Below are 21,029 nucleotides of genomic sequence, written 5' to 3'. Positions count from 1 at the left end.
GCAGTTCGAGGCACTAACAACTTCACCACGACATTCCTTATTTTGTACTGTTTTTTTTTTTTAATCCGAAATAAATGGTAATATTATACCATTTTATGAGTACATGTAACAACTTATGCTTCGTTCACACGTACATTTAATTCGAATCGAATTCTCTAATCGCGGTCACACACTCTTCTATTTTAATTCGAATTGATTCGAATTGGCTAATCCGAATTATCTAAATCGCAAAGAAATACGCTTTTGTTAATACGAATTAAAAGTTAACGTCGTTTGGACAGTAAGCGAATTTGACGCGCATTACAATTCGAATTATAATTGACGTTTGGACGTAAAACGATTCGAATGCAATTAAACTAATTCGAATTATTTATTGCGAATCGAATTCGAATTACGTGTGAACTCAGCATAAGTAATCTTTGATGCCGACGTAGTTGTCCGCGTTATGTATGCGCAACAAACTGTCAACGTGTGTACTTTATGCATATCAAACGAAGGTTACAATTGAACGCAACTGTACTTAGAAATTCAGCTTTAAAACCGAAGAAGTTCTTGTCGGGAGTTCATTTATCTGGGAACGATGAAGGTTGTTATATTACTATGTGTCTTGATAGGAACTGTGTGTTGTAAATCTGTGAAAGAAAAAGAAAAAAGCAGACCACCAAGAGTTTCATATAGAGGGTATGCTAATCTATTACTATTTATCATTATATCAATTTATTCCTTGGATTGATAATTATTTACTCTTTTATTTATTTATCTTATACATTTATGTACTGTTAATTAACAAAAATGCAAGATTAGTTTTTGTGATTTCTGAAAAATTTGCGAAGTTTTATTTTTTCGATTATTACACATATTTATTCTGACCGTATTCCTATATTTTGAACTTTAAAGGTAAAATAGTAAAATTTTATGTTTGAGTTCCCAGAATTTTTATGTAAACAATGGGATTATGTAGGATAATGTTGTTCCAACACTAAACTAGTGAATCAAGTTAAATCTTGTGGAAAATGAAGAAAAACAATAGTTTCTTTTACGATATCTTATTAAAAAATTTCATAGCAAATTTTGTGTAACAAAGGTTCAAACTTTTTTAGAATCGAGCGTCACTGATGAGTCTTTTGTAGACGAAACGCGCGTCTGGCGTATATACTAAATTTAGTCCTGGTATCTATGATGAGTTTATTTATAGGCACATTGTTATTCACAAACAATTGAAATCATTGAGGTGAAAATATTGATATATACAAATAAATAATATTATTTTAAACTGTAGTAATTTTCTGTAAAACTTTAGTACTAAATTTGGAGTTACACTTCTACATATTCATTCGTACAAAACACAACGAAAATACACTAAATTGACTTGTAAACAGAGCACTAACACAGTAATACAATTTTAAAAAATGCAATTTTTCAGAATAATCTCCATGGAAATGGAATATGACAATGCATATACAACTGCATACCAAATATCATTGACCTAAGTTTCAAAGTCAATAGACCAGGACTGAGGTGGCAAGGCCTGAGATTCCCCATGGAAATGAGATTTGCTAATGCTGATACAACTGCATACCAAATATGATTGACCTATAATTACTTGTCACTATTAAATGGACCTTATTACAAACTAATACAATGTTGACTCCGCCGCCAATGCTGGAAAAATCATTCATGCGTCTTGCTTTTTGACAATGTCAACGCGAGACAAAACTCCTGCTTTCTTTGTAGCAATAGTTATCAGATTATTGCATCATTTTATAATCACCTCACATTATTTCAATTGTTATAACCTTGTTTTTCAGACACAAGTTATTGTCAGTGAAAGTACAAACACAACTCGAAGTTGAGTTTTTGCGGGAGCTTCAAAATGATCCGGACTTGGAGGTATATACACATTCATATCAATCATATGATCTTATGTCATTAATCCAATGATTGTACAAAATCACCAATTTCCACTAAAAATCATATTTGAAATTGATATTCAATGGTCAGATCAGTTTATCAAAAGCTGCCGCCGAACGTCTGTAATAATTTTTGCGCTCAAATGTTATGGCAAAGCGCAGAAGCGTAATTCCCTGATATTTACGGTTGAAATAGGTTCCGGTTTAGACCGGTTTCGGTATAAGTTGGTTTTGTATTTGAAATTTGAAATAAATGCTATCGACTATCGTGTCAGTGCTGTCGAAACGCAATAGTGGTGTATTGTACAAATTGTAGTTTTGTGAGATAAGAAAACAGATCTGTTTTCTTTTATAATTTTTTTTTTTATTTATCTTTGATCAGTTAGGTAAGGTACTTTCCATTTATACAGTTCAGATTTAATATTTTTTTTAATCATTTGTCATGTTTGTTGTTATTATAATTTGTGGTTTCTAAAATGAAAATCTAACTATAAGATTGATTTGTAAATATGTTTTTCTTTTCTTGAATTTTGGTTTTTAATTATTTAGTACTACATGTATTCATTACATCATTGATGACTTAAAATTTATTTATATTTTCAATAAACGCAACAACAAAAAAACACCATGATAATAAAATTAAAATCAGATTGACAGACGTTTATATATTTCTACGGAAGCCGGTTAGTGTCAGGATAGAGTTTTATTTTTAAGTCGTTATAACGACTTAGCATACTTGTTTAAACGACTTAGATAACTCGTTTAAACAACTTAGATAACTCGTTAAAACGACTTAGCTAGCTTGTGTTAACAACTTAGCTAACTTGTGTTAACAACTTAGCTAACTTGTTATAACGACTAAGCTAATTTAACTTGTTATAAAATCTTAGCTTGCTCGTTCTAACGACTTAGCTAAGTCGTTTAAACAACTTAGCTATCCCGTTTAAACAACTTAGCTAAGTTGTTTCAACGACTTAACTAACTCGTTTAAACAACATAGCTAACTTATTTAAAAAACTTAGCTTACTCGTCTAAACAACCTAGCTAACTTGTTAAACAAGTAAGTTAAGTCGTTAAAACAAGTAAGATAAGTTGCTATAACAGTATAAGTATGCTAAGTCGTTATTTCAACTAAGCTAAGTCGTTTAAACAAATTAAATATTATAAAACTCAACCCTGACACTAACCGGCTTCCGTATATTTCTTTTAAAGCTTCAATATTAAAATTAAAGCTTCAATATTAAAAATTAAAATATAAATAAGTGTGTACTACTTATTTCAGCTTGTACTAACGAATATTGATTTTATTTTAGCTTGATTTCTGGAAACAACCAATGAGGGGAGATGTTCATATACACATTGAACCAAAACATGAGAAGAAATGTATGGAGACACTTGAACGAGCAGGACTCAAATACTCCGTCTTACAAGAAGATATTCAACGGTGAGTTACTGAAATACTCAGTATAACAGTAAGTTATTCAACAGTAGGTCACTGAAATACACCGTCTTACAAGAAGATATTCAACGGTAGGCCACTAAGCACGAGATACGAAGGTCAAGATTGAGGGTCTTTCATTCTTTTTTTCTTTAACTTTTTATTTCATAATTCTCTACGCTTTATTTCTTCAACCATTATTTTCCATTCTTTTTATTTCAAAACCAATTATTCTCTTTTTTTCTTCTTTTTTTGACTTTTTATCTCATTTTTTAGGCTTTTCTATTCTGCACCGTCCATAAACTACATTGTTTTACTATCCCTATCATCTGCAAACCTGATCATAAGCTTAAAATTGAAGCGCCATCTTAGTAGTAACCGGAATCTATCATCTAACATCCGGCATAAAGATACACACTGCCTCACAAAATGTACAGGAATAAACTCTTAATCACCTGGAACGGGAAACAAGTGTGTGGGATTAGATTTATTACACTATCAAATTATAATTACTGTTGTATTAAACTATTTTACATAATATACGTTTTTATCATAAAACATTTCATTTGCAGCGGAATTGATACTGAGTGGCAATCTATATCTAGACATGCTGGATCAAGAGATTACACCCAAACCTACCTAGATTTAAATGGGGTGAGTTTTAAAAAAGTAACGGCTTATTTAATGGTTACCAGTGAAACAGCTACATGTACCAGTACAAGGACGCAAGCACATTCATGTCACCGTAAGATGCCAACGACACAAGTAATTCAAAACTGAAATATAAGGGAATAATTTTTTAGCAAAAGCGCAGATTGTTTTAAACATTTCACTATAGGTACATCATTCATGAAAAGTAGGGATCAGTACGGGGTTTGGAATCAACGCCTGATATTTAATAAATGTATTGCCGAACAGCAAAACACATTTTTCATTACATCAAATACCCGTCATTTCAACACACGGCTTTAACATGACTTTTCTGTTAAGTACAGTGGCAAGTATTCCAGAAATATTTACAAAGATACGTTTTTTGTTTTTGTCTTACATTGTGTAATTGAGTTCAATTGAACTTTGTTTTAGATAGATGATTTCCTTAGCACTTTGGAGGCAGAGGTTCCTCAACGATTGCAACGATTTAATCTAGGGGGAACAACTACAGAAGGACGACAAATATGGGCGGTTAAGGTAAATATACTAGTTCAATTTACAACATCTTAGACAATCAAATACAGGAACCAGTTGTTTCCCTAGTGAACTTATAAACTTAGTATTTATATGTTAATAGTTATCAGAAGTACCAGGATTTCAGTTTAGAACGCCAGACGCGCGTTCCGTCTACATAAGACTCATCAGTGACGCTCATATCAAAATATTTATAAAGCCAAACCAGTACAAAGTTGACAAGCATTGAGGACCCAAAATTCCAAAAAGTGGTGCCAAATACGGCTAGGGTAATCTATGCCTGGGAAAAGAAGATCCTTAGTTTTTTGAAAAATTCAAAGTTTTGTTAACACAAAATTGATAAAAAAAGACCAATGAAGGTTTCCTTACATTGTATTCTGTTCAATTGGTCATTAGTTATTTGTTCGACCACACACAGAAGAAGATATTGTGCATGAATACGGTTTTCTGAATTCAGAAGTCGAGAATCAAGTTCTGTGATCATTTGATCCATAAACGGATACTAGTAGTAGAGAGAAATTCGTCAGTAATCGTTCCAAACATTATCAGTATTTTGCTCGGAACGCAACATTCCAGTAACGGACTAGTACTGCGGAACTTGATAAAGTCTTGAAAGGCTATTTTATTTTATTCTTAATGCGCTAACGCCTTAATATTTCATCGACAGGAAGGTGTCAAAACAGAACAATGTAAAGTAGCCTTTCAAAACAATAACTTAAAGAGGGAATTCAGATTTGTATTTACCGTTATCTTAATTTACATATAAAAGAGAGGCGGAAGATAACAAAGGGACAGTCAAACTCATATAAAGTTCACTGTAATTCATTAAATTGTTCAGGGTCGGAAACAAAGTTGAGAGCTAAAAATGGAACAAAAGTCAATTAGTCATTTTTTGGCCCAAATAATTTACGAAATTAACAACCCTTATCTAAACAAAAACGTGGGTTTACAACCCCTACAGCCCTGCTAGTTCAGCGACGCGCATTATATATTTTTTAATGGAAATGGAGTTAATATACCTTGTCGGAAATTTGAACGTGTGGACATCTTTCCATTTGTCGGGCAAAAGTTGTAACTTTACATATTTTCCTAATGATTTCGAATCTTCTAACAAAGAAATATCTGGATGGATAAGATGGTCCCAGATGTTTTTGTATTGGCTTTGACAAGACAGTGGTGTGGCACTTAAGCCAAGTTCAATCATCGTCATTTTTTGACGTTTCAGGGATCTAAATTGTCCTGATTTGTTGATTGGTATGTTTCTGCATGACTATCACTGTTGGTAGTCATTTTTGTGAGAGAGAGACAAAAATGTTTACCGTTTGCCCTTTAGGCTTGTCACGCTTTGAATTGTTCATGTTTTATACGCTGCTTTTTACGACGAGTACCAGAAGAAATTCTCGCAAATAAACTAAAACGATTTCGGTCAGGGTTGATTTTACAGACGGAAATATTATTGTGTCGTTTATTAAAATAGTTAAACTGTATCATTTCCTACTTTGCTTGGCTAAGTTAGATTTAATATTTTTTACTCGTTCGTATTTTTATTTTATTTTTCGGTGTAAATTATTTTTTAGACCCCGCGATGTGGGTTTCCCATAAGAGTCTAAGAATAAGCAGTAACGTTCGAAAAAGGGCTAAAGCATAAAGTTGAAAAGCAATTAGGAATTAAATTTCAGAAAGGTTTTGAAAAGTACAGCACAGGTAAACAACAAGTTGAGACATCCCCTAATATCATAGTTCTTTGTCATCGCCTTCAAATCAATAGCATGCAGTACTTTGTTTGGATGATCAAGTCATATTTAAGGCTTTCAAAAGGGTCACACCGGTATTTGACAAATGTATTTTTCTAATACATTAAAGGTATCAACCGATTTAAATGGGAGTGGAAAGAAGGCTGTCTGGATAGAATGTGGTACACATGCCAGAGAATTCATCACAATCTCAACTTGCTTGGCAACAGCTAATAATGTGAGTAACCTTTAAAAATTATTATGGCATATTGTTATTCTAAATTATTTCCCAAAATTGATCGCCCTGAAGATCATAAAAAACATTTTATTAAAATTAAGTATGTCAACAAAGGCTTTGATTTTGTAAATATTGCCGGTATATTTAACGACCATTCTGTTAAAGAACAAATTCCTGGATATTTTGACAATAATGAGCTACCTCTTATTTGTTATATTTACAAGAAATCTACCCGGAAATTTGTGTTTAATTATAGTCAATTGTGTAAAGATGTTAATATCAGTGAAAATACACCTACTTCATGTAATTGCAGTAATTCCGAATATATTTATGGACCCATTTCCCATGTTATAACAGGAGATCTTAACATCGTTCAAGACCGAGAGTTAAAATCATTTCTCAGTAAAGGACCTAAATATCGTCCCCCGTCAATTATTAATTGGAATGAGTGTCGTAATATCATCCACGACTCACTCCTTACTTACTGTATGAAATGGATAAAACGGGAAAAAGCTGACAAAAAATCTTTGGACTCTTTTTTTAATTCAGTAATGAAGATAGTTGATATACGTATTCAACATTTTAAAGAACATTTTACTATTAACAATAACCACAATAAACCTATTTCTCGTATCAAACATAAACTAAAAGAACTAGCCAAGGAATTTGTTTTTGTCCCGGCCGATAAAGCTGCTAATAATATTATTATTGTTTGACGTAAATTTTACATCGAGGTTCTGAAAAAGGAAATCACCAATTCACCAACATTCCAACTGACTCCATTTTCAGAAAACGAAATCTGTAACAAACATAAACTTTTAGCCACCGCTTTACAAGCAGAGCCAAATACAATGAAAGTTCCAACTATGTATTGGCTTCCGAAGCTACACAAAACCCCTTACAAATATAGATTTATTTCGTCTTCAAGCCATTGTTCAACTACTAAATTGTCTATTATTCTTACCAGCACACTTGGTACAATTAAAAACCTTATAATAAATTGTTCAAATAAGGCCTTCGAAAATAGTGGAATAAATTACTTTTGGAGTGTCAAGAACTCGTTGGAAGTACTTGATAAATTGCATGCTTATATTGGTGATTTTGAATCTGTTCAAAGTTTTGATTTTCTACCCTGTATACCACATTGCCTCACATTCTCATTAAGAAAAAATTCACACATCTAATTAAATGGGCATTCAAAAAATCAGAATGTGAATATATATGTTCAAACTCTTTTAGGTCATTTTTTAGTAGCAATAAACAAAAAAACTATGTTAATTGGACATGCTTTGATACTATATATCCCCCTGAATTTTTACTAGATAACATTTTTGTTCGCTTTGGGGATTCCGTATATCGTCAGATTATCGGAATACCAATGGGGACTAACTGTGCACCACTTATTGCGGACCTCTTTTTGTATTGTTACGAGTTATAATTTATGACAAAAATAAGCAAAGACCCATCAAAACAACATCTGATAAACAAATTTAATAATACTTTTAGATATTTGGATGATATTTTGGCTCTCAATAATGACGACTTCAGTATGTATATTAATGAAATTTATCCTGGTGAACTCACTTTAAATAAAGCTAATACTAACAATGACCACTGCCCTTTCCTCGATCTTGATATCTATATCACTAACGGAAAGCTGAATACTAAAATTTATGATAAAAGGGATGATTTTTCATTTCCTATCGTTAATTATCCGTTTTTAGATGGTGACGTTCCCTTGTCACCATCTTACGGTGTTTATATATCTCAACTTGTACGATTCGCTCGTGTATGTAACAATGTTTTAGATTTTAACGAGAGAAATTTATGTATTACTGAAAAATTATTACACCAGGGTTTTCGATATCACAAACTAGTCAAAACATTTACTAAATTTTATCATCGGTATAAAGACATCATTCGTAAATATAGCTCAACATGCAGACTTTTTATACGTTCAGGTATTTCACATCCATTTTTTTATGGAAATATTCTTTATAAAGCACAAAGGTGTCAGTATTCACCTCATAAACTTACAAAACCTTTAAATAGACTTATTAAGAAGGGATATAATTACGATACTGTTGTCAAGTCATTAAAGATTGCATATTTTGGCGTTAATATTGAGTCACTGATAAGGTCTTTGCGTCGGAACTAAACACATTTATTCTAAAAACAGTTGTTGGCATGGCACGGGTTATGTTCTTCTCATATATGTTATGATGGTATGATACTAAACCCCTTACGGGAAGGATTGTGCCTGATGTTCATATGATGAAATCATAATCTTTCAGTCAGTTTAATTGAAGTCTGGAGCTGGCATGTCAGTTAACTGCTAGTAGTCTGTTGTTATTTATGTATTATTGTCATTTTGTTTATTTTCTTTGGTTACATCTTCTGACATCAGACTCGGACTTCTCTTGAACTGAATTTTAATGTGCGTATTGTTATGCTTTTACTTTTCTTCACTGGTTAGAGGTATAGGGGGAGGGTTGAGATCTCACAAACATGTTTAACCCCGCCGCATTTTTGCGCCTGTCCCAAGTCAGGAGCCTCTGGCCTTTGTTAGTCTTGTATTATTTAAATTTTAGTTTCTTGTGTACAATTTGGAAATTAGTATGGCGTTCATTATCACTGAACTAGTATATATTTGTTTAGGGGCCAGCTGAAGGACGCCTCCGGGTGCGGGAATTTCTCGCTACATTGAAGACCTGTTGGTGACCTTCTGCTGTTGTGTTTTTTTTATTTTGGTCGGGTTGTTGTCTCTTTGACACATTCCCCATTTCCATTCTCAATTTTATTTTATACGATAGTAATGCATGACAATTGATCAATGTTGTCACTAGAATAAAATCAGGCTGGGTATGGGAGAAAATTTATGTGATGATAGAACTGATTATGAATTAATAAAAACTGAGTTTAGGTTTTGTTGTTGCAGTAATGCAAACCTGAAAAGGATACCAAAAGAAAACAATAATTCGAAAGTCGAAGAGAACCCTAAATAAATCATGACAAAAACGGAAACAGAAACTATTAAATTATATTGATGTTGTTATTACAACGTTGATATCTGAGACCGTGAAAGAATTGTTTCAACGCATTTGCATTTGTACGTGTATTAATGCATTCTAATGATGATATTACTATAAAATCCCTTTTCATTGGGGCAAAGAAAACTTATATTTTAGGGAAATATTTTTGTAACAAAAAAGCGTATCTGCTGCAAAACTCATTGTTCATACAGTATAACTCGTACTTTACTAAAAAAAATACACACAAATGTGAACACAAACAAAATATTATGCGATTCAAAGCTTCACATTAGATGTTAATGAAATGATAATTTTGGTTATTGAAATTAAAATATTTTGGATCCTTTTATGCGGTAACGTGTAAACTCTTTCTGTTTTTATGCGGTAAACTCTTTCTGTTTTTAAATCTGTTTTTCTTCTTCAATCAACAGCTTGCAAGGTTATATGGTGGCTCCGGTGTCGTTGCTCAGAAAGCGACCGCCATGTTGGATCTTTACGACTATTACATTGTCCCTGTCCATAACCCCGATGGATATGACTACGCCTATTGGGTGGTAAGAATGAAACGAATAGTCATTAATAGGCCATTTCGCGATTAGTCAGGCCATATTGAGTAGGGCCAAATTTTTCGGAAGAGGTTCAAATATTATGAAGGAACGAAAAACCATATGCATGTTTCCAAGCAACTTCTGTTTAAATTATGTTTTCTCGTATTTATCAGACTATATTTAAGTCAAATTGAAAATCTGACCCCTATTCAATGTGGCCGAACTACCCCTGGAGTGTATATTAAAATGTTGTACAAGTGTTATCATTCGTTAAGTACGGAGTGCTTTGCAGTATTACAAAAGACATGCAGCAATAATTGTCAAAAGGAAATATAGAATACCAATATTGTAACTTTATTCATTGCATCTTTATTCACTTTTATTAAAGATATTCTCTTGTCCAGGACATGTTCCAAATTTACACTCATTTAGTTAATTGAACCATTCATGTATGCACTGTGAAATCATAATACAATACTATATGAACACCTAAGAAAAATGACGCATAGCAATGTTTGGGATGTAACTTGTACGTTTTTGAAATATTACTCAGAATGCGTTACACTCTAAACAAAGAATTAATTAAATCCTAACCCAGAACTCATTACTCTGAGATGGTCAATTGTTTATGAGATATAAGAAATAAAATAACATAAAGAGCTGTTATATAGAAAAGCACAAGATTTAAGAGCAATTAGCCTCATTATATAAACATTCAATGTTACTAGGAAAAAAGTTCGCTAAAATATCTGGTTTTTTTCAAATTCTAGTCAAGACTTTGGAGAAAGAACAGACGTCAAAACAATGGCATTTGTCTTGGGGTTGACTTGAACAGAAACTGGAATGCTAATTTTGGAGGTATTGTGGATATAAAATATTATAAACGAAACACAAAAATATGTCCATATTTAAAATTGTAACATAACCTAAATCTAAGTTGCAAAACTATTTATAGCGGTATTTGATTTTTTCGGAATTTAAAATTGCAAAGTCATGACAAATATATATTTGCCTGAAAATGTTGAGTCAGAGAGCTGTATGCAGGTTAGAAAATATCAATGCATAAGGTTTATCCATTGTTATCGGACAACTATTATAAGTTTTTCATCGCATATGGACTTTTTCAACTTTAGCCTGTAATTACTAGTACATAATATATTAGGTAGAAGTCGCCGACCCTCGTGAGCTTCGGTGAAGTATTATATCTCTATAGCGATGTTACAGTTATTAATTCGATTATTATTTTTATTTTACCAAAAAATATTTGAAATACACAATGATTCGCTTACATCAGGGAGTATTAAAGGTTTAAGAAGGTCCAGATTGAGTAAACATAATAGTGAATAATGGGCAAAATTTCTCGTTTTTTTATATAGATTAGACCGTTGGTTTTCCCGTTTGAATGGTTTTACGCTAGTAATTTTAGGGCACTTTATAGCTTGTTGTTTGGTGTGAGCCAAGGCTCTGTGTTGAAGGGCGTACATTGATGGTTTACTTTTTTAAAATTGTTATTTGGATAGAGAGTTGTCTTATTGGCACTAGCCCACATCTTCTTATATCTTAATAGTGCAAAATATTTTTTTTAAATATAAAATCTTTGATTATAGAAATAAGAAGTGTGCCAATAAATCATCTATCCATTCAAGTCCCAAAAACTGTGTAAAAAGTAAACAATTATAGGTCAAAGTACGACATTTAACACGGAACATTGGCTCAAACCAAACAGTAAGCTATCAATGTTTCCAAAATTATCAGACTGAGTGTAAACAATTCAAACATAAAAAATAATGAATATGAGAAACGAGAAATACTCATGAACCACATCAACAAACGACAACCACTGAACAACAATTTAATGACTTAGGACAGGTGCAAACAAATGCAGTGGTTTAAAACGTTTGAACAGGCACCAACATGTAAATGAAACAACTATTACTTTTGATTGTTAGGATCTGGTTCATCCGGACAGTCCTGCTCAGACACGTACCGTGGAAACAGTGCCCTCTCAGAACCGGAAACAGCAGCACTCAATGCAGCAGTCCAAACTACTAACAATGTAGCGTTTATATCAATTCACAGCTATTCTCAGTATATACTGTTGCCATGGGGATACCAGAGTTCCAAACCTAGTGATTATAACACATTGGTAAGACAATAATCATAAGAAGAAATCTACAAGCAGAGACTGGAATATCTGCAAACCAGTTAATAAACAAATGAACAAGTATATGTAATATGTAATCAGGTCACCAAAAATCAACAGAAAAAACAAGATTGTGTTCTAATAGGTTACATGTATATGATTATGTATTTTACAAAACAGTGGAGTATATCATTAAGCTCCGTCCGTATATCGTCGTCTGTGACGTTGATAATGTTTTCTTGTAACTGCCTCTCTTCTATTTTGGCAAATGTGCTGAAATTAATATGGAAAAACTGCAATATTGTTAGAGTTATCTATAGAGTTAATCAAAAATACTCAGTGTTTGTTGACATGAGGGTAATTACTATTTCCTTGACGTGAGGGTCATTACCTTTTCCATGACTTCATCGTCATTTCTTTTTCACCTAGATGAGGGACATCCACGATATTTTGTATTCACCAGACGTATCAATTCATCTTATTGTATCAAAAACGAGCACAGTAACTACATGTTGTTAAATTGTGTTTTAATATTTTTTGTTTAGTTAAGGATAGCTCGGAGTGCAGAGGCTGAACTGGAATCTTACTATAACACTGCCTACCTTGTTGGAACACCTCCAGATATACTGTGTAAGTGAAAAATAGATAGTGTAGGAAATAGCAGTAATTCAATCTTCGACAGTTGTCCTTTTGTAGCAATGCCCATATTACACCTTCTATATACCAATTCATAAGACTTGAGGCGCGCACACACACATTGTTTTCAGTTTGATAATAATTCCGTACAAACCATTCAATTGGCTGTAGTGACACTAAGACTTAAGGATGTACTTAGTTCAGGTTTTGGAATACGTTTGAAATGCTCGGACTCCTTGGTGTTTTTCCATAGATAATGTACAAGGTAAAATATTTCCCCCAATAACACCTATTAATCTTTCAACATAAGACTAAATAGCTCATAAAAAGGTTATTCGACAAAGTTTAAACAGATTCTTGATTTTCTTACTTTTGGTTTGAGACAATAATAGTACCAATGCAAACATAAGGTAGAAGTCCGAGTCGGTCTTTTCTCGTCATCTTTTATGAATCAATTATCTCGTAAAGGTGCTCCATGACCTATCAATATTTTAGCTTATTTTGATCATTAACTAATACTCTTCGGTCAGAAAGTATCAATTTAGAATTTTTTATTTAATTTTACCTTAGATCATTTAAGACAATCCTTAATAAAGACTATAGAATTGTTCTAGCAAAAACACAAGAACTCATTTGATTCCGGCTATTCACAAAATTATATTCTTCAAATAAAGACATCAAACGTCACTCAAGAGGTTACTCACTAATGATCGATTGATTGATTTTTGTAATTTAAACGTTCAGCGGCCAATATGTTCTGCATCTACAGGATAAGAACAAACTAACAAGCAGTATACTAGGCAGGTCCTGTAATAGGGTTGCAACCAGATAAAGGATGTGAATTTGGAAAAAAGTTAGATGCAGGAAGATGTGGCATAAGTGCCAATGAGACATCTCTCTATTCAAGTCACAATTTATAAAAAGTAAACCATTATAGGCCAAAGCACTGCATTCAACACGGCGCCTTAGCTTACACCAAAAACACCAAGATATTAACCCCCAAAACTACCAGTGTTAAACAATTCAAGCACGTATGAATCACACCAACAAAGGACAAACCCGGGACATGTGCAAACAAATTCAGCTAGTTAAACGTTTGTATAGGCGCCAACCTTAACTCAACCGAAAACAAAAATGAAACATAACTACAGTGGAGATCAGTTCTAACCTCTCATTAGAACTGTCAGAATAATCTGTCATAGAACTGTTCTAACCTGTCCTAGAACAGTTCTAGCTAGAACAGTTCTACCCTAGAACTGTTCTAGGTAGAACTGTCAGGATCAGTTCTAGGTAGAATTGACTAAATCAGTTCTAGGTAGAGCTGTCAGGATCAGTTCTAGGGTAGAACTGTCTAAAACTGTTCTAGGTAGAACTGACCAAATCAGTTCTAACTGTAGAACTGTCAGCAGAACTGACCAAATCAGTCAGGACTGAAGAACAGTTCTAAATGACGTCACTGCAGGAAGGGCACTTTAGAATTTAGAAGAAAGAATCAGTTCCAATTACTTTACTATATACAGAGACATATAATACATGTATTATATGTCTCTGCTATATATAATAGCGGATTTTTCTATATTTTTACTGATCAAAATTTACATACATGTACAAATATCGAAGTGGATAGGAGGTTATCCAACTCATCGGAGAAATATTTTTATAAGATTGCAAATGAAACATCATTATTTACGTTTCTTCGTTCCCCGTTTTTAACAGTCTCTTCATAAATATAACTCGGCATTTAATTCATGGAAAATTAATCTTAATTTACCTTGTTTGCCTTGGATTTACATTCATGATTTAGGATTCTGTTTTGACAAATGTTCAAACGAAAATTGTACAGTGGATGGATTATGGGATTAATGAAATCAGTGTTGTTAAACGTAAAAAAAAACTACATGTCATTGTGTATGTACATTTGCATTAGCTCGTTGCCAAACTTATCCATAACGATAATGAATAATATCTGGGAGTCCTGAAAGTCTGAAAAATATACTCGATCTGAACATAAATGAAATATTTGCCACTGGACGTTAGGCTACAAACAAAACCAATCATTGTCCTTTTTCAAATTATATATTAACAGTATAGTCAGTATACTATTCCAAGAAGAGAACTTCTCATACATGTACTTTTCATTTTAAAATAAAGTATATGAATCAGTCATGTGAGTGTTGGATTATGCCGTTAAATAGTTTTGTTTAAAAAAAGCATCATGAACTAATTACTGACTTAAAAGTCACTTTTGTGACGGTTCAATATTTAATAATATAAGTTTGGATGTAACGGGTCTTCTGACGTTATTTTGTTATCAACACCCATAGACATAAGTTAGTCATGTGAACGTAACATCATCAATTTTTTTTTATGGTTCGCCAAGGTTTAAACATTTTGTTAAAATGAAATTTAGAATTAAATTATAAGAAATGACTGTAATATTTTTTCTGTCTATTCGAAATAACGTAAAAAATGTGGTGCACACTGTTTAAAAACCCGCTACGCACATTTATCAGTGTGCACCAAATTTTTTATGTTATTTCTTCATAGACAGAAAAAATATTACAGTCATTCCTTAAATAGTAATATTATCGAGAACAGAGAGGAAATAATGGCGCTCTAAAATGTTGTGGATAAAATTTGGTGTCCTCTTTATCATTCAATATCTGTCCTGACTTAGAAATATTATTGGTTTACAATGAAGCCATATATATATATTTACATGATAAAGAATATATATAGATATAAGATCATGAAGATGTGGTGTGAGTGCCAATGAGAAAACTCTCCATCCAAATAACAACTTAAAAATAAGTAAACCATTATAGGTCAATGTACGCCCTTCAACACTGAGCCTTGACTCACACCAAACAACAAGCTATAAAAGGTCCCATATGTTCAGTTTTGGTTGATGCGGTCAAATAATTTTGTCATTAAAACGACTCAGTCTGATATATCGAAACTTCTGAAATTTGTTAACAATTCAATATTTTGAATAAAAAGAGGACACGCTGTCATTTGAATTATACAATCCATCGTGATCGGTTGTTGTCTGCTCTATCATTGTCTATGGTTTGGTTGTTGTTGCCCAGACACATATTTTTGTTCCATGAGTCAGTCTGAGCTATGAAAACTAGCTGATGTTTGTTTCTGATGCGATATTTTGAATAAAAGTAGGAAATGATGGCACTCTCAATCAATGCGATTTTTTTTTGTGGTTGTTGATTTCCAATATATTGCAGTTATTTATAAACTACAATCCCTCTGGACCTAAAATTATAACTGATGTACTGTCCAACTATATAGACTTGCATAAAAAAAAAGAAAATATGGTAATTTTTGGTTGATGCGGTCAAACAATTTATTACACGACTCAGTCTGAAGTATGAAAACTACTGATATTTGTTTACGATTCAATACTTTGAATAAAAAGAGGATATGCTGGCACTATAAATTCATGCGAACAAAATTTTGAGGTCATTGTTTTCCAATATTGCTGTAACTTGTATATTATAGTCCCTCTTGACCTAAAATTATAACTGAATTACTGTGCAGCTATATACTAAGCAGATTTGTAGAAAGAAAGAGCAAATAAGGTCAGTTTAGATTGGTGCGGTCAAAATATTTTATTACACGACTCAGTCTGACAAATGTCTGAAGTATGAAAACTACTGATATTTGTTTACGATTCAATACTTTGAATAAAAAGAGGTCATGCTACATGTAGCACTTTAAATTCATGTGAACAAAATTTTGAGGTCATTGTTTTCCAATATTGCTGTAACTTGTATATTACAGTCCCTCTTGACCTAAATTTATAACTGAATTACTGTGCAGCTATATAGATTTGCAGGAAGAAAGAGGAAATAAGGTCAGTTTAAATTGATGCGGTCAAAAGATTTTTGTATAACAGGTCCGTCTAAGGTATGAAAACTACTTGTAAAAAGATATCACATTTGTTTACAATTCAATATTTTAAATAAAAAGAGGACATGCTAGTACTATCATAAATTGAGTGCAAATAAAATTTTGAAATCATTAATGTTTTCCAATATAATTGGTATCCTTGCCTAAAGATAAACTGGATTCCTACAGTTTGCAGCTAAATGTATATAGATTTATATGATGAAATCAAATATGATCATTTTAAGTTGATAGTGGCTCAATGGCAGATCCAGAGCGGTGGGGGACCCCCTTTTTGACGATCAATGCATTTGAATGAGGACATTTAGTTGGACCCCCCCCCCCCCTTTTAAAACTGCTGGATCCGTCTCTGGTGGTTTGGGCCAGAATAACATTTTACACAAAGATTAAGGTCAGATAATTTTTTTATGTAAAATGAGCCATCCTGACTCCCCAAATGACAAATGTAAAACAATTGAAATAAAAATGCCCCCCCCCCTTTTTTTCCTAATATTAACGGCTTAATCTATGTTCAAAAATGAAAGAAAACCAAATAATTTATGTAACACATTAACAAAAGAAAATCACTGAATAACAGGCTCCAGACTTGGAACAGTCACATACATGCAGAATACGACGGGGTTAAACATGTTCTCTTGCCGACGAAAAATTTGAAATAAAACCGGCAAAATAGCAAAACTCTTTATAATATTAATCGCTATTTTGCCGAAGCCTTTATATTTAGACAAAGAGTTCTTAAAACATATAAATCAATTCTAGACGTAGAATTTATAAATCAATATTTGCCGTCGGATTTAAAAATCAATTCTAGCCGTAGAATTTATAAATCAATTCTAGCCGTAGAATTTATAAATCAATTCTAGCTGTAGACTTTATAAATCAATTCTAGCCGTAGAATTTGTAATCAGAACTGTTCTAGAGTAGAACTGTCAGGATCAGTTCTAGGTAGAACTGTCCAAATCAGTTCTAGGGTAGAACTGTCAGGACCAGTTCTAGGTAGAACTGTCCAAATCAGTTCTAGGTAGAACTGACCAAATCAGTTCTAGCTAGAACAGTTCTAACCTAGAACTGACTAAAAGGTGTCAGGCTGACAGTTCTACGTACTGTCCTAGAACAGTTCTCCTGACAGATTCTGACAGATTTAATGAGAGGTTAGAAGTGATCTCCACTGTACCTAGAAAGACCAACTAATACGATACAAGCGTTACCTGTGAAAGGGAACGAAGTCCGTATAATTTTGTTTTATTCTAATATATTTTAATGTTAGAAAGGAAACGGAAATACCGTAAATTTATCGATGTTGTCCTGTTGTAAGGGATACTCAAAGTCTCATAACAAACGAGACCAAAAGAAAGAAAGAGATTTCTGCGCAAATACGGGAAAATAAAAAAGTTAGAAAATAAAAATTTGAGTACACCTTTCATCTGCCTGCAAGTTGAAGACAATCCCTAGCACAGGTTTGAGATGGATTCTTTGCAAACTAACAAACACGCTACAACTATTGGTATTCAACGAATAATAATGAATCCCCAGTATATTGATTTTTACAATAGAAAGCAATGGGGGTGAATAAATGTGGTTCGTGCCTTATTAAGATTTTAGTATACAGTTTGGCATAAACATTAGTTGAGTCTTTTACTTTGTAGATGTTGCTTCCGGAGGAGCATATGACCATATGAAGCTGAACAACGGCATCAAATACTCTTTCACTTATGAACTTCGACCTGGAAGCGGGAGCTCGTGGGGTTTTGAACTTCCGGAAAACCAGATTGCTCCTACAATTGAAGAGACATTTGCCTCGCTTTGGAAATTTGCTGAAGAGATCTATGCAGATGATAACGCCACAGGCCGAAAGTAGAAAAATCAAAAAATGATAAATTGACCCGTACAACCGAACGAGAACAGAACTTATTTGATTTAATATATTATATTTAATTTATATTGTTTCCAATTAAATAGAGACGCATCCAATTCACTTTTCATTACTTTTAAAATGTCATTTTAATAGATATAGGAAGATGTGGTGTGAGGAAATATCAAGAATGTCGTCATAGTGGGAGGATTTATCCTATTTTCAACAGTGTAAAATTAGTTAAAAAATCGAAATGGAAGAACCCTTAAAATCATGCATAAGGATGTACTCAGATCAGACTCAGGATTTTTGTTAAATATTTTGACTCCTTGGTAATTTTTCTACGATAAAGCGTGTTTTAAACGGGATATCAATCCTTTTTTTACCGAGATGTTGTGTATCGAGCGCAGAAGTTTAGAAACGATCCCGGTAAATTTATTGATCCTTTAAATAAACGAATTACAAAAATTTAAGGTTCATTGTCATTAGTACTTTGCATATGTTTTTTTTTTTTTTTTGGTATTACTATTAATTTTGTTCAAATCAAACTAAATATTTATGTTGAATACAAACGCACATTCGTGGCTCTACAATCTGTGCATACCTGTACCTTAGCATTGAACAAGTTCATGACCTTAGCATTGAACAAGTTCATGTTGTTCTTGGACCGTTACTGATGTCCTTCCATTAAATCCATTGAATGTTGGATGTGAACAGATTGATAATATAGCATTAGATGCATGCATTTGTTTTTGAAGTTGTTATTGGTTTTGAATAGCTATCAGTAACTGCGAGTACTCTCAGATCTGTACTTTTTGTTATCGGGATGTAAAAGTACCCGTCCACGTCCACTCTGTGTTTTTGTTAAATGTATTTCTATTTGTATTAGTCTGATGAGTTAAGCCTTTAAATTGTCAACTGATTTTTACAGTTTGTTCTTATATGATACAAGATACATATTGTAACAATTATCCACTTAACCATTACGTATACAACTACAATAGATTTTTTTTCACTATGAACAGGGTTAAATTAAAGAATGTTTTTTTTCGATGCTGATACATGTATACATAAGTTGACGATACTTCTATTCACTTCAATAGAATTAAAATATATGTTGATTTTATGATATTTTCTATTTCAATTAATGCTGAATTACGGCAAGTTTCATCATACAAAATATAAAACATAAAATTCAAATCTTACGATTTCGTTAAATTCAGAATTCCCCAAAAAAGAATAAGTGATTTGCAAATTAAGTTTAAAAATTCCATATTTGAAGTAAGAAATTTTTAAGTTATGACTGTTAAATGAACAAGTAGCAAATGGTCCCGTATATGAAATTGCAGTTGCTTGTTTGGTGGATTGGTGTTTGTTAAACGTTCAGTGATAAATATTTCATGGAAATTCAGCACTTGGACAAATTATTAATACCAGTTTGAACGTTCGAATAAGGGTAACAACGAGAATGAAGGTCAGGAATTTTTACTGATACTGATAAATGATATTTTACGAAAGCTTCCTTTGATCTTAATGACTGATAAATTCCATTCTCAGCAGAGTAGAGTGATATGAAAAAAATATTGCTACAAACCAAGGACACATTTGCCCGTTGTCAATTAAATTAATAACGTCGTGGTAGGTAACAAAGCAATAGACAGATTATCATTGGTCATCTCAACTCGATTGCTTTTCTCTCTTTCGCCGTACCGGTTCAAGCGAGAAAATCTTACCCGTTGGATGACCAATAATAATCTATAAGTCTATCAAGGACGCAATGTTCCTATAACAATGAACAGATCATGGCGTGGTGCAAGGATCCATGAACTGATAGAAATTCACTTAATTCCACGTGTATAGATTCAAACCTGGTGTGATTTTTAAGGTGGTACCTAACACCACAAGGAGATAACTCTGTAAAATCAGATAAACGCTATAGGTTGCGTGTCTGTAAATTTGGACAATACAATTTCCCATAGGAACTCCTTTTACTGCTAAAAGAGTGTACCACTTTAACTATGAAGTTTTGAAAAAAATCTTATCCTATAATTGAAAGTTCATAAGCACTACATTTTTTTCAAAGGTCAAAATATAGGAGTGTGCGGAATATTTTAACGTGTATATGCCATGAACGTCTCAGATTTTAAACTGACACTAATTTTCTTAACTACTCCTACCTCGAATGAAGAGTTACAACATATTTCAATATAAACAATATACACATGTATATTTACTGGTAACATTCCCATGTTATGTTTCTATGAGATGCAACATACATATCAGAACTGAGAACCAGTATGTAAACAACATTAATTTTCTATGAATATTCTAGATTCCCCAAACAAACCAAAAGAGGCGTGGTTTGAGAAACTTTTTACAGTTATATTTAATTA

General features: G+C 32.7%; 2 protein-coding genes across 2 annotated transcripts; both read left to right on the top strand.

Moving 5' to 3' along the window:
• The first annotated feature begins 543 nt into the window (after positions 1 to 543).
• On the top strand, positions 544 to 5,389 carry LOC134717736 (carboxypeptidase A1-like). Its single transcript, XM_063580230.1, has 6 exons — positions 544 to 681; positions 1,809 to 1,890; positions 3,224 to 3,354; positions 3,921 to 4,002; positions 4,432 to 4,536; positions 5,372 to 5,389. The coding sequence occupies exons 1-6, from the start codon at positions 581 to 583 to the stop codon at positions 5,387 to 5,389; spliced, it is 519 nt and encodes a 172-aa protein (XP_063436300.1). The 5' UTR covers positions 544 to 580.
• A 965-nt stretch (positions 5,390 to 6,354) lies between these two features.
• LOC134718646 (carboxypeptidase A2-like) lies at positions 6,355 to 18,755 on the top strand. Its single transcript, XM_063581295.1, has 6 exons — positions 6,355 to 6,504; positions 9,968 to 10,090; positions 10,855 to 10,942; positions 12,034 to 12,230; positions 12,773 to 12,857; positions 18,431 to 18,755. The coding sequence occupies exons 1-6, from the start codon at positions 6,373 to 6,375 to the stop codon at positions 18,640 to 18,642; spliced, it is 837 nt and encodes a 278-aa protein (XP_063437365.1). The 5' UTR covers positions 6,355 to 6,372; the 3' UTR covers positions 18,643 to 18,755.
• The last annotated feature ends 2,274 nt before the right edge of the window (positions 18,756 to 21,029 follow it).

Source organism: Mytilus trossulus, chromosome 5 (assembly GCF_036588685.1).
Source record: "Mytilus trossulus isolate FHL-02 chromosome 5, PNRI_Mtr1.1.1.hap1, whole genome shotgun sequence".
NCBI classification, from domain to species: Eukaryota; Metazoa; Mollusca; class Bivalvia; order Mytilida; family Mytilidae; genus Mytilus; species Mytilus trossulus.
This window is presented reverse-complemented; position numbering and strand designations above follow the sequence as displayed.

Coding starts and splice junctions, on each gene's coding strand:
- LOC134717736 (XM_063580230.1), top strand. CDS start 581: ATGAAGGTTGTTATATTACTATGTGTCTTGATAGGAACTGTGTGTTGT. Junction 1,891..3,223: donor AAAATGATCCGGACTTGGAG/GTATATACACAT, acceptor ATTTTATTTTAG/CTTGATTTCTGGAAACAACC. Junction 3,355..3,920: donor TTACAAGAAGATATTCAACG/GTGAGTTACTGA, acceptor TTTCATTTGCAG/CGGAATTGATACTGAGTGGC.
- LOC134718646 (XM_063581295.1), top strand. CDS start 6,373: ATGTATTTTTCTAATACATTAAAGGTATCAACCGATTTAAATGGGAGT. Junction 10,091..10,854: donor ATGACTACGCCTATTGGGTG/GTAAGAATGAAA, acceptor TTCAAATTCTAG/TCAAGACTTTGGAGAAAGAA. Junction 12,858..18,430: donor AACACCTCCAGATATACTGT/GTAAGTGAAAAA, acceptor TTTACTTTGTAG/ATGTTGCTTCCGGAGGAGCA.